General features: G+C 48.4%; 1 protein-coding gene across 2 annotated transcripts in view; it reads right to left on the bottom strand.

Annotated features, from left to right (window-relative positions):
• Positions 1-1,470: 1,470 nt before the first annotated feature.
• The window catches only part of Arhgef37 (Rho guanine nucleotide exchange factor 37), a 40,821-nt gene continuing 15,150 nt past the window's right edge, over positions 1,471-27,141 (bottom strand). For both annotated transcript variants that reach the window (XM_041641447.1, XM_041641448.1), the window contains exons 5-14: positions 26,525-26,672; positions 19,292-19,491; positions 17,656-17,786; positions 17,096-17,200; positions 16,078-16,188; positions 14,263-14,592; positions 11,960-12,088; positions 9,258-9,453; positions 7,624-7,784; positions 1,471-6,058 (exon numbers count right to left, since the gene is read on the bottom strand). In XM_041641447.1, coding sequence (XP_041497381.1) covers positions 5,849-6,058; positions 7,624-7,784; positions 9,258-9,453; positions 11,960-12,088; positions 14,263-14,592; positions 16,078-16,188; positions 17,096-17,200; positions 17,656-17,786; positions 19,292-19,491; positions 26,525-26,672 — 1,721 coding nt within the window. In that variant the 3' untranslated portion in view covers positions 1,471-5,848. The remainder of the gene's footprint in view (positions 6,059-7,623; positions 7,785-9,257; positions 9,454-11,959; positions 12,089-14,262; positions 14,593-16,077; positions 16,189-17,095; positions 17,201-17,655; positions 17,787-19,291; positions 19,492-26,524; positions 26,673-27,141) is intronic.

The following is a 27,141-nucleotide window of genomic DNA, read 5'->3' as shown; positions in this document are numbered from 1 at the left end:
AATTAAGTTATCCTCATAGTCATATAAACCTTGCATGATATAACCCATTGTATTGGTAACCAGAACAGTAAAATTCGCGTTGGAAACGAAAACTGCCCATATTACCTATTATCCAGCAGGTGGCACTGTTGCCAAGTTGCGACGAAAACAGGGTCCTGTTTCAGAGTCCGCCTAGTATTTGTTAAAAACTGGAAAATGTAAGTTGCTCAACAAAGTAAATGTAATTAAATCAATTCCAGAGATGGAACCAGAAACCCAGAATCCAGGGGTAGAGAAGAGCAACCTGGAAGCCGCTTAAGCCTCCACGTGACAGAGTCACCCTGAGGGGTTGCAGCTTTCAGCAACCGCGTGCTCTGGTTCGCACCACTTAAGAGCTGTGCTTGCAAGGGAGATTTAAAAACGACTCAGAAAAGAGCAAACCACGCGGGCAGAGACTACGCGGGCCTGTGGAGTTTAAATCCACGTGGGGAGGCTAAGGCCGCTGCTGCACAGGCGGCGGCTGAGGAAGGGAGGGCTCCCGCCAAGCCGAACTCGCTGCCGGCAGCCGAGCGGGGAAAGGAGAGGTTCTAAAACCAAACGTTGGGTGCCAACTGAAGGCGTAAGTCATAAACAATGCCACACCAGTTTGGAATTATGATTAATAGGGTGGTATTTATTTAAAGAGGAAAAAACTTACAGATCACCGTCAGCCCTCTGCGCAACCAGGAAGGGAGTCTAGTTGCCGGCGGAGCAGGAAGTGAAGAGAGAGAGGAGAGGGAAGTGGCCACTTTTTTAAAGGGAGAGAGACCACGCCCCAATGGGCTGTTATCTCAGCTGCGATAGGCTGGAGGAATGGGAGGACCTCCTGTAACAGAACCTAGGGCCTTGTGCATGCTAGGCAAGCACTCTACCACCCAGCTTTATCTGTAGCTCGCTCATCTGTTTCCTTCTTGCCTCCCTCCCTCTCTGCCTCCTTCTTCCCGTCATTGAAGCACAGGCCGGCTTCTAACTCACGACCTCCACTTCATCTCCAGCATGTGCCGATCCTGTGTGCCATTGCAATGGACTCATCTGTCTTTTTAGTCATAATCCCCAAACTTAACTTTCCTGTGCAGAAATTCCTGTTCTTGGTGGTGTTAGGAATTAAATGAGAGAAGCCAGGCCTGGGGGTGTACATGTTTAATCCCAGCACTCGGGAGGCAGAAGCAGGTGAATTTCTGTGAGTTTTGGGCCAGCCTGGTCTACAAAGGACAGCCATGGGTGTTATACAGAGAAACCCTGTTTCGAATCTCCCCCCTCAAAAATAAAAATAGAGAGAGGGAGAGAGGGAAAAAAAGCTGGGTGGGCCCCCTCAAAAAAAAAAAGAGAGGGAAAAAAAGCTGGGTGGTGGTGGTGCATGCCTTTGATCCCAGCATGTGGGAAGCAAAGGCAAGTGGATCTCTGAGTTCAAGGCCAGCCTAGTGAGTTTCAGGAGAGTCAGGGCTACACAAAGAAACCCTGTCTTGAAAAATCAAAGGAAAAAATTAAACATAAATAAATTAATTAAAAACAAACGAAAAAGACAGCACATACTTTTAACCCCAGCACTCAGGAGGCAGAGGCAGGCCAGGGCTATCTGACAAGACTTAGTCTTGATAAATAAATAAAATTAAGAAAAACAAAACATCAACCTACCATAAAGACTGATTTGTGTTGGTCAACTATTTCTGAGCATGGTTGATATATCCAATGTCACTTTATTGAAGAAAATTGATTTTTCCTTCCTTCTCTTTCTCTGTCAACCAGATTTCTCTATGTAGCCCTGGTGTCTTAGAAATCACTCTCTAGACCAGGCTGGCCTCGAACTCAGAGATTCACCTCTACCTCTGCCTCCCAAACATGGTGGCATGTGCCACCACCCCTTGACTCTGATTCTCCCCTCTCTTGACAGCTGTTAATTTCAAATGGCTTCTTGGTTGGGGTGGCACCTGGCTCGAGCTTGTCCAGCCCTTGTGCCTGCTGTCACAGTCTCCGTGAGTTTGTGTGCACATCTGCCCTGATGTGTCTGTGCTGGGCTTCCCAAGAGCAGGCTTCCTCTAGCTGGAGATCTCTCTCTCATTTGGTTTCCTAATCTTGCTTCTCTTCAAGGTCCCAAATCTACCCCCATCTCTTCCTGTGAGTCCCACCATGACCACCTTAGCCCCCCAAGTCTCCCCCTTGTCTTAGCACCTCTAAGCCTGGTCCAAGCAAGTCCTATGTTGTCCGCAGTACTGAACTCTGCAGGCCCAGAGAGTTGTGTGACCCTAGTATGCCTCCAGTTAGGAGGGGATTTCCTAAAGATGGGGTTTCAGTGTTCCTGCACCTTCTGTGATGCTTATCTATGCGATATGTATTAGACACCTCTAACTTGGGGCTCATGACAGAGGCTTGCAAGGTTCTGAAACGAAGTAGCACGCTCTGTCCTTGTAAAGTGTCGTCATCTATAGGTGCATCAGGCACCTAGCCAGAGCCAGGTGATTTCCCCAAAACTGCAGCCCTGAGCATTTCACTTCTCTCCTTTAACTGCTTCAGTGGCTCCCATAGACAATCTGAAACTCTCTGCCTTGCTGGCTTGACCTGCCCCTCTCTTATTAATCATGTATACAGTGTTCCGTCTGCATGTTTGCCTACATGCCAGAAGAGGGTGCCAAATTTCATTATAGATGGTTGTGCACCACCATGTAGTTGCCGGGAATTGAACTCAGGACCTCTAGAAGAGCAATCAGTGCTCTTAACCTCTGAGGCCATCTCTCCAGGCCCCAACTAACGTATCTCTTACTGCCTCTGCCACATCCCTCCATCCCTGCATTCTGGCTCCATAGTCTTTCAGTTTTGCTAGCTGCTGCCACCTCTAGTTTTTGCATATGCTCTCCTGACCACCTAAGCTCAGGTGTTCATTGGGTCTGAGGTCATATATCACTTCCTTTAGGAAGCTTTCCTCGGTCACCAAGTCCAGGTCAGAGCTCAGCACCTCCCTTGGGCTCCAGCTTCTGCCCTATCCCTTTCCTGACACCTATACTCAGAACTGAGGGCCGACTTGTCTACCTCCCTGCCCAGACTGTGGGTTCAGAAATGACACAGTTCATCTAGCTGATGTCTTGCTGTATACCCAGCAACAATGCCCAAATCTTGGAGGCACCAAGGGTGTGCAGCCAACACACAAACACATGAATGAACAAGACACATTTTCACATCTAGCAAGAGCGGTGAATGAACGGTATACTAGCCAGCGGCAGAAAGCTCTTTATTGCCAGCCGTTCCCATCATGTGCATCACGCTAACCAAGAATTCATTCATCTCCCCTTGAATAACACAATCTCCTTGCATCCTAAACTAAGTTGGATCTCAACGGGTTAACGGATTCTGTCTTCACTTTGAGGAACAAGGATACCGTGTGAACTCCTGGGAGTTCTGTTCCATTCTTAGGCAAGTATCTTTGTGAGCGTGCACGTGACAGCCCAAGAGTGAAATAAATAAGACACAGTGCGATGGCTCTAGGCATTGGGGGCAAAAGGCACATTACACAGAGTCCCCTGGAGAAAATCCAGGCCACACTCCATCTTCTCAGCATGCCTTCTCTCACTCTCCAGTGACTTTTAATCTCACTGCTGGTCTGAGAAACCATAACCCGCATGTACTGAGTTCATTTTTATTTCCCCTTCATGAGATAGCCTTGGTCCTAAGTGTATCTCATTTTTCTCCCTTATGTATACAAGAGCATCCAATTTTGTTCAGGTCCCCTTTAATGGCACTTAATAAATACATATTCTGGGCCCTGACAGAACAGGCTGTCCTATTCCAAACTGCCTCTAAAGCTTCCTGCTTGGACAGCTAGCGTAAAGCCCAGCTGGGCAACAACCTAACTTACCCTTTCCTGCCTCTGTTTACCTCTGCGTGTCTAGGGCAGAGGTCCTGAAGGCAGCTGCCTGTGACATTCACCTGGTTACCTTCCTGAAGCCCAAGGCCATGGCCATACCCAACCTGAAGACGTCAGCTGTCTCTAGGTGGGCTCCTGGTTTGCTGCAGCGTAGAGCTACCCAGGTCATTGCAGCAAGCAGCTTGCTAAGAACCCCAGCTAGAATCTCAACATACAGTGAGCTGTCAGCCAAAATGAGTGGAAGCTGCAGGTACAGGTCCTGCTTTGCCACCTGGCTGTCCCTTCTTCCTCTTTTTACCAGGAGGCTGAGAAGGAAACAGAAGGGAAAAGTGGGCTGAGAACATCTTGGAGTGAACCCGAGATTGGGAAACGGACTGGGGAGTCTTGCTCTTGCGTCAGACAGGCTTCGTGCTTTAACAAGCTCAGGGGAGGCGCGTTGCAGATGGGATGTCTTTCTCAAGAGCCCTTCAGGAGCCAGAGCTAACCAACTGGCACTTGAGCTGTCAGATGTCGTCTTGAAAACACTGAAATAGCTACCTGTTTTACGCTCTGGCTCAAGAGGGTTGATCCCTAATTTGTCAGTTGTACAGAGGTCACAGTGGGTCACCTTTTTCAATCTCGGGATCTTCCAATGACTCTTGACCTAAAGAAACAGCTGAGGGACATTGTCCAGTAGTGACTATGCCCAACGCTGCCCCAGTAGGTCTGTCATCCTGGAACAGGATCTACTCTTAAGGGGCTTCTGTTTCCATCAGCTACAGACAATCACTGTGCATTTATCATGGTCCCATGAGATTATATCACCTAGTGATTTCCTAACCTTGTTTGCACACTCCTTGAGGTTAATAGAAAACAACATCCCCTAACAGGGCATGTCTCAAATGTTAATCCATGTAGACTGGACCTCAAAGCAGAGCATGGGTTTAAGAGGGCACTGTTGGCACAGACCTGAGAGGTGGTGACAGGACTGCTTCTCTACTGACCCAGGCCAGCCAAGGACTGGGCCAGCCTGACACCACTGACCATATCTGCACGGGTGTCACACTTCCTGGTTGACAAGGGGCCTCTGCATCCTCAGTCTCTTGTCCTTACTGTACCCTGTGACTTACTTCCTTCTTGGTGGAAAACTGCACTTGTATCCTATGCCTAAGACCCCACATCCACCTCACAATGGTTCTCTGCTGCTTCCAGACCCTCTGAGGCAAACCTAGGCTACCTGAGTTTCCCTGGTTCTTCAATCCAGCACTGGGAAACCAAGCTATTCCTCTCCACCAAGCCAGCAGTCACCTATCTCACAGAGCTTCCCCTGTGATTGACTGCCAAGTCCCTTTGTGGCCTAGTCCAAAGAAAACAGCAATAGGAAACACCGTTGCCATCAGCCCCACACACCCTGCTAATCCACCCTCAAATCCCCATCTTCCCTGGAACCACCTCTGGGTTTGTAGGCACATTCCAGAACTGTGCGTAGGTCATATCCATTCCCAGAGCCAGTGGAGAACCGCCTGTGCCCAGAGCTTCTCCCTGAGCAGGATTCTCCACAGTTCACTGTCTGCAGTAGCTCGATTCGAGGAAACAAGAAAGTAAAGGTAACTGGTGAGCAATGGTGGCTTCTGGCAGCACTGTGGACTACTGAGCCAGTGATGCCCACACCTGCGGCTACCTGGTACACAGGCAACATTCATCCCAGACATGAAAGAGGCAAGAGGCACAGGTGGGACCAGCTTCAAGCTGCGGCAAGTCCTAGCTAAGTCCTAGCGTGGAGGTGGCTTCTTTGCGCAGATGAGTGACAATGCCGGGACCACCCACGTGGCCACCCACACCAGGCATTCTGTAAGGCCTCGGCACCACTTCCTCCTGCCTTCTGAATGCCCTTCTCTCCTCTCCCACCCCATTTGCTTCGCATCAAGCCTGCTAGGTCACCCAGCCTTAAAGCCTCTCCCTTTCCTTAGAAATGGGGGCTCCAAAGAGGGTGGGCTAAGAGGGCAGGCTCCAGCCCCAGGGAGCTGGGCCCGGGGTCCTGGCCAGGAAGTTGGAAGGCACGTATCCCCTCTGTCCATTCGCTTCCACCAGGCTCCATTCTGGGTTCCCCTTCTTGTCCTGGGCTTCTAGGATGGTTACAGGCTGGCCTGCCTGAAGACTCAGTTCGTGGGGGCTCCTGGCCACAAAAGGGTACGCTGCCACCACCTGAAACACACAGGACAACACGGAAATGGTCAGGATGCTGAACTCAGTCCATCAAGGGTATCGTCCTTGCACACACACACTAGTCTTTATTGCTGGCCATACATCACTTCCCAAGCACGTTCTTAGCCCCGAAGACGTTATGCCTGCTAGCACTGTGGCTAGTAATTTCTAACATTGTTCTAACAGTTTTCTAGGCTTTGGTTTTTAACAATGCCATCCCTGTAGTGGCCCCATTTTTCCCCCCAGAAATTGAGACTTAGAAAAGTCAGGAACTCACAATTATGACAATCACATAGCTAAACAGTCAGGTCTGCCTGATTTCAGAACAGGGTTTTTTTTTTGTTTTTTTTTTTTTTTTGAGATAGGGTTTCTATGTGTAACAGCCCTGGCTGTCCTGGAACTTACTTTGTAAACTAGGCTGGCCTTGAACTCTCAGAGATCTGCCGGCTTCTAGCTTCTGCCTCCCAAGTGCTCAGACTAAAAGTATGTACCACCACCACGCGGTAGAACAGGTGTACTTGAACCCCCTACAGCCACATTTGTGGGTAGCCTCAGCAGCCTCTCCCTTCGCAGATCTAGGGAGCTGGTTTATCTGTCCAGCCCAGTTTTTAACCTGGAATAGTGAGATTTGGGAGACATGACTCCTATTTAGGGGAAAAAAATTGAACATGAGAAAACAATAAGGGTGATGGTGGCACACATCTTTAATCCCAACACTCAAGGAGGCAGACCAGGTGGATCTTTGTGAGTTCAAGGCCAGCCTGGTCTACGGAGTGAGTTCCAGGTCAGCCAGAGAAACACTGTCTCAAAGGAAAAAATGGGGGGGGGGGAGCATTAATCAAACTACTGTCTAACTTCCCTATGCCTCATTGCGATCATCTATCATCTACAAGTGTCAATAACAACATCCTACCCTTTAGGATGTGGGATTTCCTTCTGTATGCTGTGAATACCATTGGTTAATAAAGAAGCTGTTTTGAGCTTGTGATAGGGTAGAGCAGAGCTAGGTGATGGAAGGGGGGGAAACTAAACTGAATGCTGGGAGAAAGGAGGAGGAGTCAAGAGAAGCCATGTAGTTCCAGAGACAGACGCCAAAACTTTACCCAGTAAGCCACAGCCTCATGGAAATACACAGATAATGGAGATGGGTAATTTAAAATATGAGTTAGCATATTTTTTGCTAACTCTCTATTCCTGGAACTCTGGACCTTAGCACAGCAGGGAATCTTGCATCTACTCACACACTCACACCGTTAATCTAATCACCATTTCCTCCAGGTTGTAAACTTGTCCAGCACCTTCATTCTCATTTAGTAAGGCACCTGGCAAATGCTGAGTGAATGGGGGCCTCCTGTTTGCCCTGCTGGTGGGGGTGATGGATTAACTCCCTGGTGTTCTCATGGGAAGTCCCTCCGTCTGGGTCCCACCCCTGGCCAGGATAAGAACTCATCACTGGTTACAGCCTGACCTCACCAGGAGCAGACCCTTTAATTGTAGAGGAAAGATCCAAGCCCTAGTGTAAGCAGATGAGGGGTGGCAAGCCCTCAGCCCTCTCCCAGACTCACCTGGGTCACGGTTGGGACAGTGGGGACAGAGGGTTGGGTGGGCTCTGGAGTTGGAAGCCAGTAGTCTTCATGTGTGACTGTCTGGCCTCTGAGCTCCTTCTCACTGGGGATGATATGGCGGTACAGCTGGACCTTTCCAGCAGGCACATATCCCCGGTGTCCTAGGAAACATGGAGAAGGTTCAGTGGCTGCCAGTCAGCTTCCTAGCCTTTCAATGGTGGGGAAGGCAGTAAATACAAGTGCCTGGCTTCCCAGCATTAAAGGGACGATACAAGATCATCCGGGAACCCTGAGATCTCCCCCCACCGCCCCACCTGTATTCACTGCTCCTATCTGCTGCTGGCTCACCCCTCCAGGAACAGAGGCTTTCCACTGAAACATCTGTCATGGGCTGGCGTGACAACTGTTTCCCATTGGTGGCACTACTGCTCGTGTCCCTCTAGTGGCCACCCAGAGTAAGGCTGCTTCCCCAGCTCTCGGGACCAGGGCAGCCTTCTACTGGTGATGCTGTCCTTCTGGGCTCCTTCTGGCCAGCACCGACCCTTGCGCTGCCCAGCTGCTGTCATCGTGAACATCCATCACTTCCTGCTTCCCAGGTAAAGTTACAGTCTCAGCACCAATCTGAGGTCAGTCTGTGTCACTGTCACTACCTCTGCTTATGTAACTGAGCTCAGCCTCCCTGAGATCACCCAGGCAGGAAAACCCCGGAACCTTCCTCTAATGTCCTTATATTATATCCCCACAGATGTGTTTTTCAACCGTACCACTTTCTATTTTATTTATTTCTTAAATTTATTATTATTATTTTAGACAAAGTCTCACTGTACGGTCCCTATATCTCTCTAGACAGTCAGGCTGGCCTTGGAACTTGTGGTCATTCTCCTGCTTCTGCCTCCCCAATGCTGGGATTATAGGCATGCACCACCATACATTGCTCCACTCAATTTTTAAAAACTGGCTTGCTTTCTAAAGCTTGGCCTTATGCCATGGAGTAATATCAATACCATCATGAGCTTGTGAACTAGCTGCATTTTTTATAATACACATAAAAGTGCTTAAGTAGCTATTCTATCACTGTGGAACAGCGAAACAACTGCCTGTGGGTCTCCAACAAGAATCCTGTGCAACCCTCACGTTTACAAGACGCTGCTGGGCTATGTTGTTAGCCTGGGCTCACACTAGAGCTTCCCTTCATCCCAGTTACGCATGAACCCCAGACCTTAGCAGCACATCCCAAGGCCACAACCAGTAGAGATCTTACTGTCCCGGGCCTAAATCAGATTCTGAGAGTGCGGCTGGAATCCGATCATCCCTTCTCATCACTCATCTGTATTTTTCAAGGTACTATTCAAGTTCCTTCCACACATCGTATCACCCAATAGCATGTAAGTTCTCGAAGGCTAGTCTTGCTTGCACAGCATCCAGGAACTGGATGGGGAGTTAGCCTGAATCGCATCAGCATTTCATGTACCACTGAGTCACTGTAAGCAGATTGAGCCACTGCATCTGTCTCTGGCCTCCTGTCTCCTGAATTTGCACAGCCAGATTGGCACACAAGAGCATCCATGGCTCCCTATCAGCTGTTGGCAGCTGGCTCTCCCAAAAGGGGACGAAGAGCTTAGAGGTCCACATACCCCCTGTGTCCACCAGCCAGCGACTGCTGTTGCCTTTGGTATCCTTGTTTTGTAGAAGGGCCACAATTTGGCCCCGTGGCAGGGTCAAGTCCAGAGTCCCAGTCCCATTGATGTCGCTCGTCACCTGGTATAGCTTCCCGGGGCCGTATCGGGTCAGGAGAGCCTGAAGCTGGTATTCAGAGCCTGGGAGGAGTGGCTGAGAGAGCAGAGAACAGACACAGGAGCTTGTGATAAATGTCAAGGCTGGCGCCAGCATGACTTAAAAGCTGAGAATCTTGTTCGTTCCTACCTATCACTGAAGGGTTCATTCTGATGGGGACAACCATACCCTCTACTACATGGCTGGCTCTCAGCTTCCAATGGCATTTTAGGAGAAACTTACGAGTAATTCAAGTGTGGATATCTGTCAGTTTAGAACTGGTAGGACTGGGCCCCAAATTCTGTGCATAACCCCCAGCTACTCATTCCACAGGAAATGCCTTATCCAGGTCTTTGAACCATACCAGGTTGTGGGCTTCATGGTACATCAGGGCCTTAGTCATCTGGCTTCTTCAGAGGCCAATACAGGAGCACACTAGCCCCTGGCACACCATGGATGAAGGACAGCTAGCTGTGACTCAGAGTGTTTCCACTCCACAAGTATGGGGCACCTACTAGGTAGAAGGCACCAGAGCACTGTTTGTACAGCAAGGACACGATGCACTGGTGCAGCAAGAACATACAGCAGGGGGCGCTGGAGAGCTGGCTCGGGGGTTGAGAGCGCTGCCTGTTCTTCCAGAGGGCCTGAGTTCAAGTCCCAGGAACCACGTGGTGGCTCACAACCATCTACAGTGAGATCTGGTGCCCTCTTCTGGCCTGCCAGTATATATGCAGGCAGAGCACTGTATACATAATAAATAAATAAACCTTTAAAATAAAACACACAGTAGAGTTTCGCTCAGACAGAAATTACCATCTTGCTGGAGAGAGAGAGATTTAGGATCTCAGTTTCTTCCCAAACTGCCTGGCATTTCCGTTGCTTTTCTTTTTCTTTCTTTCTTTCTTTATTTCTTTTTTTTTTTTTTTTTTTTTTTGGTTTTTCGAGACAGGGTTTCTCTGTGGCTTTGGAGCCTGTCTGTAGACCAGGCTGGTCTCAAACTCACAGAGATCCACCTGCCTCTGCCTCCCGAGTGCTGGGATTAAAGGCGTGCGCCACCATCACCCGGCTCCGTTGTTTTCCCATTCACTATTTTCAGCAAAAGTTTTACCAAGAGGGGGTTCAAATATGATTATATCCCCTTTTGTAAAACCAAGGGGAAGCCAAATGTGCAAATATATTACCATATTCTCTGCTTACACTGTGTGTATATGCCTGCGTGTACTCTTGGCACTGCATATGGTTATTTTGGACTAGGGAGATGTTGGGTAAAGGGCAGGTAGACATCCATGTCTGTCAGGGACGTCTGGGTATAGAACCCGGCCCTGGCGTTGATGCGGAGTCAGCATTAAGAACCAGAATGTACACCTTTGATCCCAGCACCTGGGCGGCAGAAGAAGGCGGCTCTGAGTTCAGGGCCAGCCTTGGCTACACAGTGAGCTCTGTCTCAAAAGTCAGGGGGGAAAAAAAGTCGTTACAAATCACAAAACCAGGGACGCAAGACCCTGTGCCTTCTTTCTCAAATCCATCCAGTCTCAACCAGTTCAGAGGAAAGCAGCACCTGGGAGTCCCCAGAGAAGGTACACAAAGACCGCCAGGACTGCCCCTGTCCAGAGCCACCCTACTTCTGCTGGCTTTTATGCCTGCAGCCAGAACAGGGAAGAACTCAGAGGTCTGTGCTGCCTGCGGGGAGGGAGGGTGGGAGGGGGTGTCCCTCCCCACAAACTGCAGCGCAGAGGATCACTTCTTTTTGCTTCATTTTCACGTGACTTACAGCTGTTTTCTGTGGTAAGAATAGATTGTTTCTCCAACAAGAAAGATTTTAAGGAGAAAGAGAAAGGAGGTTCCCAATGGGCATTTTCTGTCTCCTCCCTTTCCCCCAGTTGCAGAGTCCATGGCCTCCTTGTGAGAACTTACTAAAGCTTGAGGGTGGAACAGAGGGTCCCAGGAGGTAGCCTCCCCCAGGTGGCTGCCCTCTGCCCTCTGACAGTCATGGAGACCGCCTTTACCTGCCCCACTTGCTTCTCTGCATCCCCGGAACCTCTGGTCCCTTCAGAGAAGTCACATGCTGGTTTGAGATTTCACATCTCATGTGTGACTCAAGGCACTTTCAGTTTTCTCAAATCCAGATGTCACCAGATTCCTGGAGCCCTCTCTTTTCACAGCTGCCTCAGACTAAGTCCTAGCTATGTAACAAGTTCAAGGACAGCTTGAGGTATGTGAAAAATCTATCTAAACAAAGAAAAAATCAACAGAAAGTAAAATAAAATACAATAACACAGGCTGCCTAGGTATGCTGTTCAAGTGGATTAGGAGATAGCCTGTGTGTGTGTGTGTGTGTGTATGTGCACGCACGTGTGTGTGTGTGTGTGTGTGTGTGTGCCTGTGTGTGTTTGTGTGTGTGTGTTGGGATATGGGTTTGGTTTGGGTTTTTTCCCCCCACAGAAAGAGAGACAACAAGAAGAAATGTTTCCATGAGTAACGGGAAAGAAATAAGAGAAAGGCGTGAACGAAGCTCACCCCACTGCAGGAGAACTGCTGACTTCAGGGAAGGAGAGACACTTACCTGAGTAGTGGGGGGTGGCAGCACCTTTTCAAAGCTCTCTTTAACGAAGCGGAGCTGGCTGCTGTTCTGGCCTAGTGTGTCCTCCAGCAGCTTCCGGAAGTCCGGCTCCGAAACGTGGTAATGAGGCAGCTGGGCGGGAAGATGCTGTCAGCAGAGCCTCTGCAGGAGAAGGGGCCCAGGGGTGCCTGTACACCCACCCTCTAGTCCCAGACATCTGGTTGCTCTTTTTGTCTGCCCACTGTCCTGTCCCCTAAGCTGCTGTGCTTCGATCAAGGGAGAACAAGGAACTTAGGCCAGGCCCTTCTGTCAGACGCGGTGTGCAAAGGCTTAGAACACAGCCGTTCCCCTTCCCTTGGATTCCGAGGAGTAAAGGTACAGGCTTGGGCCTTCTCTGCCCACCACCACACAGAAACAAAGCCTGCTTGAAAACCAGCCCATCCAGGAAAGCAAACAGGCAGGAGATGGGGAGAAAGGCAGCGTCCCAACAGTGCAGGTCTATAAGTAACTGTGCTTGAGCCCTGACCCCTCCTGGGGTCAGGTCATTCTGTTCTCTCTACCCCACCTACTTTAGTATGGCTTATATTGCTTATAACCCAGGGTGTTCTGAGCTCTCCCGTGAGGTGCCAACTCTGTTAAGGCTAAGGCTCTCCCGCCTTCTCATCAGACAGCTCTAGACTGAGTGAGACCCCACAGCCAAGAGATGTGTCCAGCCCTCTGGGTTATTGCCAGACTCCCCACTTTTATTTGTGATGGACACAGGGCCTTTCTCCTGGGCTGCAGAGAGAAGACGGTTTTTGCCCTGCACTGCAGGAGTGAGGCCAGGTGAATGACCCACTGGATACATTCAAGGGAAGATTAGTAGCAATCCTAGGTAAGCCCTGGCCATCCATAGCACAGACCAATCAGGAGACACCCCGACTGCTTACCCCCTTCCCCACCCCTGCCATACACACACTTCCTATGGCTATAAACCTCCCTAGACTGGCATTCCTAGCCCTGCCCACCCAAACTGCAGACTGGTAGGAAAGGGAGAGATTGGAAGACAGTCAAAGAATTAGCCAATCAAATTCATTCTTTTCACACTGGGCCTGAGGCAGAGCCCTGTACAAAATACTGATGAGGGCAGAAGAGGAACCACTCATATCCTTGCCCCCCCCCACCCCCCAACTGAGGGAAACGTGGATCCCCACTGCTCCAGCAGAAGGCAGGCTCTGCTAAGCACTGAGCAGCAACGTGACTTAAGTTTTGCTGGTGAGGGTAAGGACGAGAAAGCTCCCACTCCTCCAGGGCAGCACGAATTCTGAATGCTTCCTGAAAAGACTGGTTCGTCTGTCACTGAATGGCAGACACTGAGAGAGGCCTGGGGGACAGTTGAGGAGGGATTTCCAGTTGAAGGAGAGCTTGTAGAAAGAGACACGGTGGCACTCAGGCAGTGTATTAGAAGGAGGGACACGGGGCCCTGGATTGAAGAGTTGGCTAGAGTGGAGAGGTCAGGAGATAGGAAGCAGAGACGAGGGAGAGTCAGGGGTGGGGAGTCAGCTGACAGGGAAACACAGAAGGCAAGGCATAGAAATGGCTCCCAACGCTTGATTCATGAGCCATTCAGCTCTGACACAGACATTCCAGAGTAAGATGCGAAACGCCGCCAATTCCCTCCCGGACCAGCTCGTGGTGGTGGCTTGCGTAGCGCTCTTTAAGATCTATTCCTGCCTTCAGCGGATAGATCCTTCTGAAAGACTCTTGAGCCCCGAGTTCAGAGTTCTATCACTGCACAGTCAGGGATCAAAACCTACTGTCCACTGTGCATCTGTGCACGAGCCGCTTTCCCTCTCTGGGCCTTGGCTTCTCGAACATGAAAGGACCACATAATGTACAGGATTGCCCTGAGGACTGAGGGAGACACAGCCTGGAAAGGGGGCCAAGCAGGCAGACAAGTGCTTGCCAGGAAATGACTGCTAGCAGTACCAGGAGGAGACCCAGCTGGACACATCTACTCCTGACCAGATAGAAGAGACTCCTATCTCTGCCACCATCTCATCATCTCCTTCAGGGATGGGTCTGCTACTGTTTTCCCAGAAAAACCTCCCTTGTTCCTGAGTCCCAGGATGACCTAAGGTGGCCTAGAGTTCAGCCTGGCCTCTGTCTCCACTAACTGAAGGAGGGAGAAAAGGCTTGAGAGACATCTCGAGGATCCCCACTAGGTCCTAGGTCCCAGTGGCCTATTTATCTCCATTTCTGCCCTGACAACAGCTAGGGCCTTGCCTGACTGTGCTCTACCACAGCCGTAGTCCCAGCAGCCTTACCAGGGCCATACTGCTCTCTGCCCTTCGCAGGACCTGGTCGGCAAGGTCCTTCTGCAGGACCACGAATGTGCACAGGATCTGGCCCAGCCACTGTGTGACTAGCTGGTTAAACCGCGGGAGCTCGGCCACTAGCATGGAGTTGAGCGCCTGGTACGTGTGCCGGGCCGCCTCCTCCTCATAGGTCACACTGCCCACATCCAGCAGTTTCTCTTCCACTCGCTCGAAGTCCAAGAGTTTGTCCAGACGCTTCTTGATCAAGTTCTGAGGGCCAACCAGGGCTCGGGCCAGGCTACACAGTGGGTCCCAAACTAGGCCTTTCAGTCGCTGCTTCTGCAGGGAGAGGAGAACTTGAGAGATGAGTTAGGAGGTAGCAAAGGGTAGGGGTTTGGAGGGATGCTGGGGGCAGGGAGCTGGGGTTCCAGGCCCCCTCCACTGACAACTTCTAACTTGTAACGTATCCTAATCTCTGCCTGCCTAAACTGTGGGGCACAATCCACATGGGGTTGGGAATGAACATGGATGTTGAAAAAGATTTGGCAACAGTAAAAGTCTAGTGTGGAACAATGGTCTGTATTCCCATCAGTTATATTTTAAATAAACGCTGACTGGCCAGTAGCCAGGCAGGAAGTACAGGCAGGACAAACAGACAGGAAGTAGAGGCAGGTCATTGAGAATAGGAGAATTCTGGGAAGAGGAAAGCTTGGCCCGTAGTCCTGTCCCAGCCACAGAAGAAGCAAGATGTGACTGCCCCGCCAATAAGGTACCAAGCCACATGGCCAACATAGACAAGAATAATGGGCTAATATAAGAGTTAATAAGAAGTCTGAGCTACTAGGTCAATTAGTTTATAACTAATGTAGATCTCTGTGTGATTTCTTTGGGACTTAACGATTGCGGGAACCGGGCAGGACAGAAACCCCAACAACAAAAGTTTTCTGAATATATGATAACCCAAAATTCTGAAATGTGTTTTATGTGAAGTGACGGTCTCAGCATTGATGATTATAAAATCAAAATTTTCATCAACTCTGAGACTCTTTGAAGATGTTCTGTGTCTTGAGATCTTATATTCATATCAAGTATTAGGCCAAGATATAAAATAAACAGCATATCATCTCATTAGTGCACAGACTTTACTTTTAACAAATACTCAAATTATATGCATACCAAAGAATTGTTTTAAAATAAACTTCCTTACGATTTATTATCAGTAAATTATAACGGGTATCCGTTATATATACCTATATATCCAGGTCACATAAAAGTTCCTCAGGTAATGGGGTTGATGTGGAAAAGCTTCAGAAGCCTTGCTCTAACCTCGCCGAGTCTTGGCTTATGGTTTGATAATGCAGATGGTATGTAGTGTACACAGAGTGCGGCCCAGGGGAGGTTCTCAATTCCTGGCACTTCTCAGAGTTATTATTATGTAAAGTGCTTGCTTGAAACAGGTTTTGCACAGAATGCTACTTTTTAACTCAGACCTCATCTGTGTAAATGACCCAGAAGATGGCGCTCTCTGGGCCCTGAGCTCCCATTAGCAGAATGGGGCTATTAATAGTGTCTCACCCCAAAGCACATGTCGAGGGGCAAATGAGGTCAAGAATGGAAAAGGTGGGCACGGCGCCTGGTACAGGGTGCGGCTCACTGCACATCGGTTGGGCTATTTTTATCAGTAAGTGCAGGAATAGCACTCCCTTCCCTACTGGATATGACGATTGTATAAGTGCCTGGCTTCTAAATATTACTCTTGTCGGAGGCACCACCTGCCTATCAAAGGAGCGGGGTGGGGGCGGGGGGAATGGAAATCCCACTCACAAACTGCAGGAAGGCCTCGAGCTGAAGGTCCCTCGCCAGACCGCAGTACTGTTCGGCAGGACCACCAGGAATGTCCAGACTCCATTCGTGTGGCCGGAAGCAGAGGAAAGCCTAGGACCAACGAAGACAGGTGGTTAGGTCCCACCATGGCCATCTTACTGCTAACCCCCAGTTCAGCAGACCTCCCAGGCAGTTTTTCAGGCCCTCTACATAACAACCACGCACCTACACCACTCTGTTCCTGCCCACCCTAGAGGATTAGAAGGGCCTCGCCAAGCGGGAGTCTGCATCTCCTCCCTCCTTTGGGACCCACGAACATCACACCTATCTGTGTGCCCCCTGGGTGATTCTTTGCCAGGTCCATGTTCTACAGATTCTATTAATGTTTTTCTGTAAGACAATGAACTGCTCCTATTCAAATCAAGACATTAAAAAAGAAAAGGCTGGGGTTGAAGAGATGGCTCAGTGGTAAGAGGCTGTTCTTCCAGAGGTCCTGAGTTCAAGTCCCAGCAACCAAATGGTGGCTCACAATCATCTGTAATGAGATCTCATGCCCTCTTCTGGCCTGCAAGTGTACATGCAGACAGAACACTATGCATAATAACTAATTAAATAATTAAATCTTTTTAAAAGAGAGAGGGAGGGAGAAAGAGAAAGAAAGAAAGAAAGAAAGAAAGAAAGAAAGAAAGAAAGAAAGAAGGAAAAGATGTCAGGGCAGGGGCTGGAAAGATGGTTCAGTGATTAAGAGCACCTGCAGCTCTTGCAGAGGCCCTAGGTTCACTTCCCAGCACCCACGTGGCAGCTCACAACCATCTGTAATTCCAGCTGCAGGACATCTTTGACTCTTACCCATGAGAACTCCAGTGGGGCGAGAGAAGCTGTCTTTAGCCCCCAGTTTTGTGACTATGGGTCACAGTGTGCTCGCCAGCCCTCCTGGCTAACACCTCACACCAGAGTCTCTGCAGTTGGTACCTCTACAGCTTGTGGGTCTGACCTTCGAACTCCGCAGGGTTCTCACCTCCAGATTATCCATGTAAGCACTCACATTGCTCTTCAGCTCCGTCACACACAGAGACACCCACTGGAATCTCTCCTCCAAGTCATCGAATTCCTTGTCCTCTGTCTGTAAGGAAAGCCATCCATGTGAGGGTCAGAAGATCCACACGGGGGCAGTGTGCAGCTGTTTTCCCTACCTCGGGAACTCAGGAGGGATAACCTCGTCACAGAGCTCACTTGCTTCCTAGCTGTGTGGCTGTGGGCAGACATTGCATCCTCTGGGAGCCTCTGCTTCTTTGTGTGAAAACGAGATAAGGATGCCTACTTAACCCTGCGGCTCCACCACTGCCGCTGTGGAAGAAGTAAAGCACTCAGCCTGAGCAGCTACGAGGAACTGTTCAGACTGGCGCTCTGCCCAAGCCCAGAGCCTAGCTCTCCTATAAGCAAAGAGGCCCCCAATACTGGTGAATCAAGTGGTGTGCCTCTTTGTGGTCCCTCACTCGCAGCTTCAGCCACCTCACTGCTCAAAGGTACCTCACCCTGTGTTCGTCCCTGTATCTCCTCCCACCAGCACGCACTCACCCTGGGTACCAGCCCCGCCTCCTGCTTCAGCAGCTGGCTCAGCCTGGTGGTCTTCTTGGAAAGAGTATGCGTGTTGATGCGGGCCAGCCGCTCCCGAAGGCTCAGTTGCTCTACCTTGGTATACTTTAAAGCTGTGGTGACACCAAAGAAAAGGACATTGTGGGTGACTGAGGCTGACCCAGGAAGCAAACAGCATCACATCCTCCTGACTTGGAACTCTGCTCCACCAAGTTACATCCAGCAGAACGGTAAATGCTGGGAAATCCAGTACTCGGGTCCTCTTTGTCCCAGGAATGAGTTCTGGGTGAAGAGTGTTCTGCCTGCTCTCTCCTTGGGGCCCCAGTTTCCTTTCCTGTAACATGAGGACTCCCATCTTGCAGGATTACTGAGAGGATCACCTAAGACAGCAAGTGTAAAGGGGACACTTTTCTGGGGTTCCCCAGTTTTATTAAGGTCAACCAAACCCTCTCCTCACTGGGCACCTCTACCCTCTCCAGCATGGGAGGAAACCTGAACTCTGTTTCCTAAGATCCAGTTGCGACAAGCAAACTGGACACACTGTTTACCCCTCAAGTGGAACTAACTGGACTGACCTCAGTTTATATGTGTGTGTGTGTGTATGTATTTGTATGTATGTATGTGTATATGTATGCATGCATATATACATACACACACAAACACAGCCGGGTGATGGTAGCACACATCTTTAATCCCAACACTCAGGAGGCAGAGACAAGCGGATCTCTGTGAGTTCGAGACTAGCCTGGTCCACAGAGCAAGTTCCAGGACAGGCTTCAAAACTACAGAGAAACCCTGTCTCAAAAATATAAAAAAAAAAAAAAAAAAAAAAAAACACATATACTTAACTTGGTGGTGTTGGCACACGCCTTTAATACCAACACTTGGGAGGCAAAGGCAGGCAGACCTCTGTGTTTGAATCAGCCTGGTCTACAGAGTGGGTTCTATGACAGCCAAGGTTAAACAGAGAAACAGGGAAACAGGTTAAAAAAAAAACCAAAAACAAAAACCCAAACGAAACAAACAAACAAAATCTATACTGACCACCATTCCGTCTGATCATTGCACACTGTAATGTGCACAGAGGTATCACGCTCTGCCCCACAGATATTTGTGAATTTGAGGTAATTATTTTAAAAGTAAACATGAGGGTTGGAGAGAGAGAAAAGAGCACTGGCTGTTCTTCCAGAGTACCTAGGTTTGGTGCCCAGCACATGCATGGTGGCTCACAACCACCTATAACTCTACCTCCAGAGGACCCAACAGCTGCCTCAGGCCTCCAAGGCAAGTCTGTGGTGCACAGATACACCCCACGCACACAAAATAAAAATGAATACTTTTTAAAGAGTAAACATGAGCTAAATTTCCAGTATCATGCCGTCAGTGGGCAGCCGAGTTTCTGGATGCATGGATGCTGCTTCAGTTTGCAAACCTATCTACTGCAGCAACGGAAGCAGCGGATGCACCCCACACATTCACACACACCACCTTACCTCCCAGTGGTGACAGAACTTGATCCCAGGGCCTTGCACTTATTAGACAAGCATGAAGGAATCTCAGGATGAGTTTTGGAACTAAAACTGCTGCCCTTGATGTGCCCCGAAGCACAAGTCCTTACCCACTTCCTTGCGCATCTTGTACTCATTGATATTGCTGTTGACGTCCTGGAGGGCAGAGGCAGCTCTCTGAAGGACAGGGTGGGCACGGGCATCTGTGGGAGTGTTCTCCAGGATTTTCTGCAGCAGGAGGGGGTACTTGGTAATCCTCTGCAGAGGAATTACAAGTAAGAAACTGAGACCCGAAGGTCCAGCTTGAGGCCTGAGGGAGAAGGTTGCTATTAGGCAGGTAAAGACCATCCTTTAGGGGACTGGGGAGGGCTTGCGGTAGTGGCCCAGCTCTGTCGCTTAGCTCAGTGTAATAACAGGAAGTCCACTCTCTCCCTGTGGGCCTTTCTGTATCTCATGGTGTCTAGATATCAGGCAGGCAGAGACCTTCCTGGGCTTTGATTCCCGGTCTGTTCAAAACCCAAGTGCTCTGTCAGCCTCGTGCACCCTCTCAGCAGCAAACGTGCTGACCACATCCTCTTCCTCAGCAGGACCCAGAGACCCTGCGTCCAGTGTCTTCTCATTCCATAAGCTACTCTTTCTGCCAGATGCTAGAGCATTCTGGAGACCCCTTTCCTCCATATGCCCCCTTGGTGACCTCCAATAGCTTTTAATGTACCCCAAGCCCCCATTTCCATCTCTCTCTTCTCCCCAGGGCTCCAAACTCACATGTTCCACTGCCCTCAACTGTGACTTCATATCTCTACTCAGATAATGTCCCAAGATCAACTCTCAGAGGTCATCCAGTTCATATTTTACTTAGCAAAATAGGTCGTTGCTTTTAAGACATTGGAGAACCAGAGGGATGGCTCAGCAGGTACAGGGATTTACCACCAAGCCAGAGGACCTGAGTAAACCTCCAAAACTCACATGATGGAAGAGAGAATTGATTCCCACAAGTTGTCTTGTGACCTACACACACACAGACACACACACACACACACACACAGAGAGAGAGAGAGAGAGAGAGAGAGAGAGAGAGAGATGCTTTCACGCTAAACAAATAAGTGTGAAATTTGTAATCTAAAAAAATGTTTTGAAAAACCATGGGAACATAATTTTTAGACTATATGGGGAACACTCATAGCTTCCTTTAAATAGTTTAACATAAAAATAGATAGGACATTTATATATCAACTCTTTCTCATTTAAGGTAGTAGGTATCCATCATGTCATCCTCATTTTCTGCAGTTTGGAATTTTTATTTTTTTTTAAAAAAATGGTTTTTAAAAAGCACTGTGAGGAATGGTTTTGATGCCCAGGTGACCATCAGACTCCTAAAGCTGGACGTCTGGGGTTTCATCAGGATTGCCTAGGTCAAGGGCAACTTGGGAGTGGCTCCAACAGGCGTGTAAGAATTCCAGCCCTTAATTGTCTCAGTGTGCCTCCTACAAAACTCAGATGTCAGGGACCAGCCATCCGCACTCTATAATGGAGCCCTCAACTCCTTCCTAAGGGAAAATCTCCTGACCAAATGTTCTGCAAAGAAACTGCTCAGAGGCTAAGAATAGACATGGCAGGTGGGAGCCCAGGATGGCAGCGGGTGGACTATGCTTGCCCTGTCCATCTGCTCTCCCCAGGGGTGTCCTGAGCTCAGATAACTGTGGGCAGGCATTCTGGAAACTCCATTCTAGATTGACATTCCACGGGAAAGAGCCAGCTGCCTCCCAGGGACAACTGCCACCACAGTACAAACCAGAGGCCAAGGGGCTCTTAAAGAGATAACAGCATTCTTTTTTTTTAAAGTCATGAAGGAGCCAGGGCAAAATGATGAAAGTTGCTGACATCTGTGGCTCTCTCTCTCTCTCTCTCTCTCTCTCTCTCTCTCTCTCCCTTCCTCTCCCTCTCCCTCTCTCTTTCTCTGTTATGTTTTGTTTTTCGAAACAAGGTTTCCCTGTGTATCTCTGGCTGTCCTGGAACTCACTCAGTATACCATGCTGGCCTTGAACTCACAAAGATCCGTCTTCCTCTGCCTCCCTGAGTCCTGCACTACCACCACCTGACTCTGTAGCCTTCTTAAAGTAACTTGGAGGAAAACATATAGACGATAAGACCAGAATGATAGCCTAGAAGACTGGGGGGGTGGTGACGGAAGAGGGCTTCTTACACTCATAGGAGTGTCACTGGCTGAGATCTTGGGCAGTGAAGCAATTTTCGAAACACACAAATCCTTTGCTCCACCAACCCCAGCCTAGACAATGTCTACCTATAGAAATCTTGGCTCAGACAAACAAGGATAGAGTTAAGTTGTTCAGCTACTCCATGGTTGAAAAGAAAAATCCATCAATAAAAGAGTGGGTGAGTAGGGTCTGTGAGGCAATATTCACAGCTACAATTAAAAAGTTCTAGAATAGCACAGTAGTCTCTTTAAGAACAACACCATCCCCTACCTGCTTCTCTACCCATCTGTCTGTAACTATACAGAAGAAAACATAACAGAGGACGGTAATCCCTCAGCCAACAAAGAATGGACTTCATGTATTTGAGTATTATTTAAATATTACTTTTATATTCAAAATAAATACGACTAGCTGATACAGGAAACCAGAGGCTGTTTTCCTTCTGCAAACATTGCTATGCCAGGCAGTCTTCTAGAACTTTGACTTCCAGGGCTGCTCCACCTCTGCTCAGCCTCCTTTCCCTCACCACCCACAAAAGGTCCTCCCCAGTACAGAGCTCCCTGCGTGGTCTGCGTTTCTGTTTTAAAGGGCAGGCTACCCTGAATGCTAACCTACATGAAGGTGAAATCGTCAGAACACATTCAGGAATCACAGGGACTCTCGAGGCACTGTCTTACTGTTCTACTACTGTGATTAAACACCGAGACCAAGGCAACTTACTGAACAACAAATTGAGGGCTCACAAGTACAGCGTGTTCGAATCCATGATGGTGGGACAATGGCACGGCAGCAGGAACAGCCCGAGAGCTCACGTCTTGATCCACAAGTTGGAAGCAAAGAAAGAACTATTTGGGAACAGCGAGGCCCTGCACACAGACCTGTGCTACAGAGAGTAGCTGGGGTCTCACACGTCCCTCTGAACACTCAGAGCCTAAACGGGGCCTCAAAATGTACTGTGGGTTCAAGAACCGAATTGCTTGTGTGACTCTCAGACTCTGTCCAGTCACATGACACAATACTAGATTTTTTTTTTTTTTTTTGGTTTTTCAAGACAGGGTTTCTCTGAGGTTTTGGAGCCTGTCCTGGAACTAGCTCTTGTAGACCAGGCTGGTCTCGACTCACAGAGATCCGCCTACCTCTGCCTCTCTGAGTGCTGGGATTAAAGGCGTGCACCACCACCGCCTGGCTAATACTAGATTTTTTATACACTATCTTTTAGAGATAAGATGCAGGCTATTTGCATTTTCCTACCTCCCAGGCCATGAGCCACTATCTTCTCTGCCTCACACCCGGGGAAGTCACGACTACCATTCCTGTGGGTTGCCACCCTTGGGTACGCACACCCTCTGTTCCCTCGCTTTCTTGTACTTCAGAAGCAGAACAGCCTCAGGAATTTCTTTTCTGACCTCCAAACTAACTTACTACCCAGAGAAGCGAGCTAATTTTTGAGTGCTTCCTCATAGCTTCTAGGACTGTTGTGCCCGAGTGCACACTGAAACCCACATTACTAGAAAATGCTTTCCTTTTCTTCCTCCTTCATATCGTTGTTATATTGTTATATTGACTTTTTCCCAGTTCATATATAGAGGTAGGGTCTATTTCCAGGATTTATTGCAGGATGATAAATATATTTCATATTTGTTATAAAAGGAGGCCTTGGGACTGACAAGACCGAAAAGCTGCAGCGTGAGACAGTTCCTGCCCAGCTGACTAGAATTGCTGGGACACATTTAGTGTCCCTTGTGCCGTGTGTCTACGCACCACCAAGTGCCGTTAGGACTCCCATCAGACCCATAAGGAAATTGGGTTTAAGATGTGAAATCACTCTCACAAGAAGGGACTGAGCCAGATCTGACACCGTGCAAGCCTGGCTCCAGACCTGCAGACACAGGACAAACAGCCTCATTGTCAACTAGTCATTGCTTCTAGCATGGCTGGAGAGAATGGGACTCATGGGAGGTGTCCCATTGAAGTTCCTGCTGCTTTGGAAACATTTGGGCACATGTGAGCCACAGCACATGTGTGTGGTCAGAGGACAACTGGTGGGACTCTATTGTCTCCTTCTACTATATTCCAGAAAGTGAACGCAGGCAGTCAGGATTGGCGGCAGGCGAGTGCCTTATCTTAGTCAGGATTTCTATTGCTGTGGAGAGACACCCCGACCTCGGCAACTCTTATAAAGAAAAAACATTCAATTGGGGTGGCTCTCTTACAGTTTCAGAGTCAGTCCATTATCATCATGGTGGAGTGTATGGTGCAGGCATGCAGACCAGTGCTGGAGTACTAGCTGTGAGTCCTACATCTTGCAGGCAACTGGAAATGCTTGTCTGAGACACTGGGCTACGGTATCTTTAGCATATATGAGACCTCAAAGCCCGTCTCTAAAGTGACACACTTCCTGCAATAAGACCGCACCTACTCTAATAAAGCCACACCTCCTAATAAGGGCCATTTTCTTTCAAACCACAGCCTGCCTTTACTCACTGAGACACCTTAACGGCCTGGTCAGTGTTGTTTTCCGGCATTGTTTGGGGTGGTTATCTAACAGCTACTGACAGCAACAATCTCCTAAGGCCATGCCAGGCTTGATTCAGGGTCTGTCACTTCCCTTTTCCCACAATCTCCACTTCTCCCTTTCGTCCCACACTGGGCCCTAGCTTCCCTGACTTCTGTGATCTGCCTCTGATAGATAGAAACATATCTAATGGCCCTGCAAAAGCCTACCTTTTCCAAACCTATGAGAAGAAAATATTTTTTCCCGTTTTTTTTTTTTTTTTTTTTTTTTTTTTTTTTTTTTTTTTTTTTTTTTGGACCTAGGACCTGGTGCTTGAAAGAGAGACTTTGAAGGAGGGAGGTTGAAAAGTGAGAGAAAGACAAGGCAGGTGAGACAGGCTGGCAGGCTGCACAGGACATGACGTCACTGCACACACCTCTTCAGCACTCTTTCCCTTGGGCATAAGGAACACCTGAGTGAGGTAAAGATGACTCCTCTGTTCTCCTTCTACCACTCTGGTTTCTAAAAACCGACTGTCAATTTTCACTTGACAAACCTTTTAAATTTTGTTTGGGGGTTTGTGGTTGATTCTGGGGTTTCATTGTTGCTGCCTTTTTTAGCATTTTGTTTTGTTTATAAAAAGGATCTTGGGGCTAGAGAGATGGCTCAGCAGTTAAGAGCACTGGCTACTCTTCCAGAGGACCTAAGTTCAATTCCTAGCAACCCACACGGTGCTTCACAACCATTTGTAATGAGATCTCGTGCCCTCTTTTGGCCTGCAGACAGACATAAAAGCAGAACACTGTATACATTATAAATAAATAAATCTTTAAATAAAATTTTTTAAAGGGGTCTTACTACATAACCATGGCTGGCCCGAAACTCCCTATGTAGACCAGGCTGGCCTCAAACTCACAGAGATCCTCCTGCCTCTGCATCTTGAATGCTGGGATTAAAATGTGCACCAACATGCCCAGTCAAGTTTTGGATTTATGAGATATAGTCTTGCTATGTAGCCCAGGAGGGCCTTGAAGTTGTAGCAACACTTCTGCCTTGGCTTCTTTAACAAAAAAAAAAAAAAGCACTGACCTCTATATAAGGAGCTAGAATTAAGTAATGACTGCTAAGAGAGGGAAAAATCAAACTTCTCCAGGTATGGGTCACCTGATAGGTTATCCAATCCCAAGATGTCAGCCCTTGTTTATACATATAATTTCAGCTCATATACATATGAGCAACACTAAATATATTCAGTAGGATATACATATGTGCATATATATTGTTACATGTGTGTATATATGTAATATATATGTGCATATATGTGTTTGTAACAATAATAATTGAAGAAGAGGTCATGAGTTTGAGAGGAAGTTGGATGAGACCCAGAAGGAGCTGAAGGCAGGGAAAGATGGAGTGAAATGATGCAAATACAACATTCATGCACGAAATTCTCAAAAAAAATGTAAAATTTTTTAAAAAGGACTAGTAAATTTGTGTAGAAGGAAAAAAGAAAGATGAGAACCAATAATAAATCAAATAAGCAATTAGAAACCTGTTTTGTTTGGGGTTTTGTTGTTATTAAGACAAAGTAGCTCTGGGCAGCCCTGCCTGTCTTGGAACTCACCCTGTAGACCATGTTGGCCTCCAATTCGGAGATATACCTGCCTCTGCCTCCCGAGCACTGGGATTAAAGGCATGAGAAATCTATTTTTCACACAAACACAAATTCTTAATATAGAAAATATCACAGAAATGAAACAGATTCACAAGAAAATATTCATAAAGGACTCTTAAATGTCCAAAGAAATGGCCAACTTGCCCTAAGATAAAAGGAAAAGTCAAAGACCTCATCCTGACCTAACCCAACACAAGCATCCTAAGGTTTGGTGGCACGCGGCTCTGGAAAGGCCGTGGGAGACAGGCACCTGCTGCTGACAGGAGTCTAAATGGACCTTTGTAGGGGAGGTTTTAACTAACGAAATTCTCCACACATATCCCCCTCTGATCTATCCAGTCCACTTCTGAAAAGTGTACTTCGTGACACAGTAAGATGACTGCAGATCCTGAAAAGAATTCTATAGCCCCACTTATAATATTGAAAGAACGGAAACAAACCAATGTCTACCCTCCAACACGGGTCAGACAAATTGGCATGACCACCTGGTGGAAGAGTATGCCGAGGGTCAATCTCCAGGAAAGAGATGTACTGGCTTCTGTTTAGAAGTTTAACCAGTCATGGTGATGTGCATCTTTAATCCCAGCACTCGGGAGGCAGAGGCAGGAGAATCTCTGAGTTCGAGGCCAACCTGGTCTACGGAGAAAGTTCCAGCACAGTCAGAGCTACACAGAGAAAGAAATTCTGTCTTGAAAGACACCTCCCCCCCCCCCCAAAAAAAAAGGAGAAGAAAGGAGAGAAAATAAGATCATATATTGGTAACTACTTGTACACTTAAAACAGCACTATCCAAAACTGACAGGAAACGCACAGGGACACAGGAGACATGGAACCGTGTCTGAGACTGTGTGAGCACTGCTTGGCAGTATAGAGGCCTGGCTGCTGGCACAGGCCCGAAGCAGCCCGAGCAGACCCAAGCAGGATCATGACTTGAACTGTCCCTGGACATGTTACTCACACTGCTGCTTCGATGATGCCCTGGATGGCCTTCTGCAGCTCCGGTTCCTTCCGGTACGCCTTGACCAGCTGCAGGGCTTGGTCGTAGTTGGCACAGTAGACTTTATAGATGTGTTCAAACTCCTCGTGGAATTCTAGGAATAAGTTACCTGATGGCGAACAAGCAGCAAGAGTTACCAGGGGCAAGTGCGCAAGTCCCTGGCTTGGAGTGGGGAGGCGGGGCCTGCTCGGTGGGGAGGCTACCAGCACGTCACTAGTACAAGTTATCTAGCCCTCCTGTTGCTATTTTTCAGGTTTCATAAAGTTGCTGAGTGGATGAGTAACCGTCCAGGTTCTTCTTTTGTTTTCGGTTTTAGAGACAGGGTTTTTCTGTGGAATAGCTCTGACTATCCAGGAATTCACTCTGTAGACCAGGCTGGCCTCAAACGCAGAGATCCTTCTGCCTCTGCTTTAGTGTTGGGATTACAGGTGTGGGCCACCACCACCTCCAGGCTGAGGCCAGGTTCATTCTTAAACAGTAGGTCACGACCCCAGATGGGGCTGCCTGCAGACCTGAAAGTGGGGTCTGGAAATGTTTGGGAAGAGTGAAAAGTTTCCAAACACAGGGCAACCTGAGAT

Source organism: Microtus oregoni, unplaced genomic scaffold (assembly GCF_018167655.1).
Source record: "Microtus oregoni isolate MIOR12 unplaced genomic scaffold, Mior012 000069F_ref0000032, whole genome shotgun sequence".
NCBI classification, from domain to species: Eukaryota; Metazoa; Chordata; class Mammalia; order Rodentia; family Cricetidae; genus Microtus; species Microtus oregoni.
This window is presented reverse-complemented; position numbering and strand designations above follow the sequence as displayed.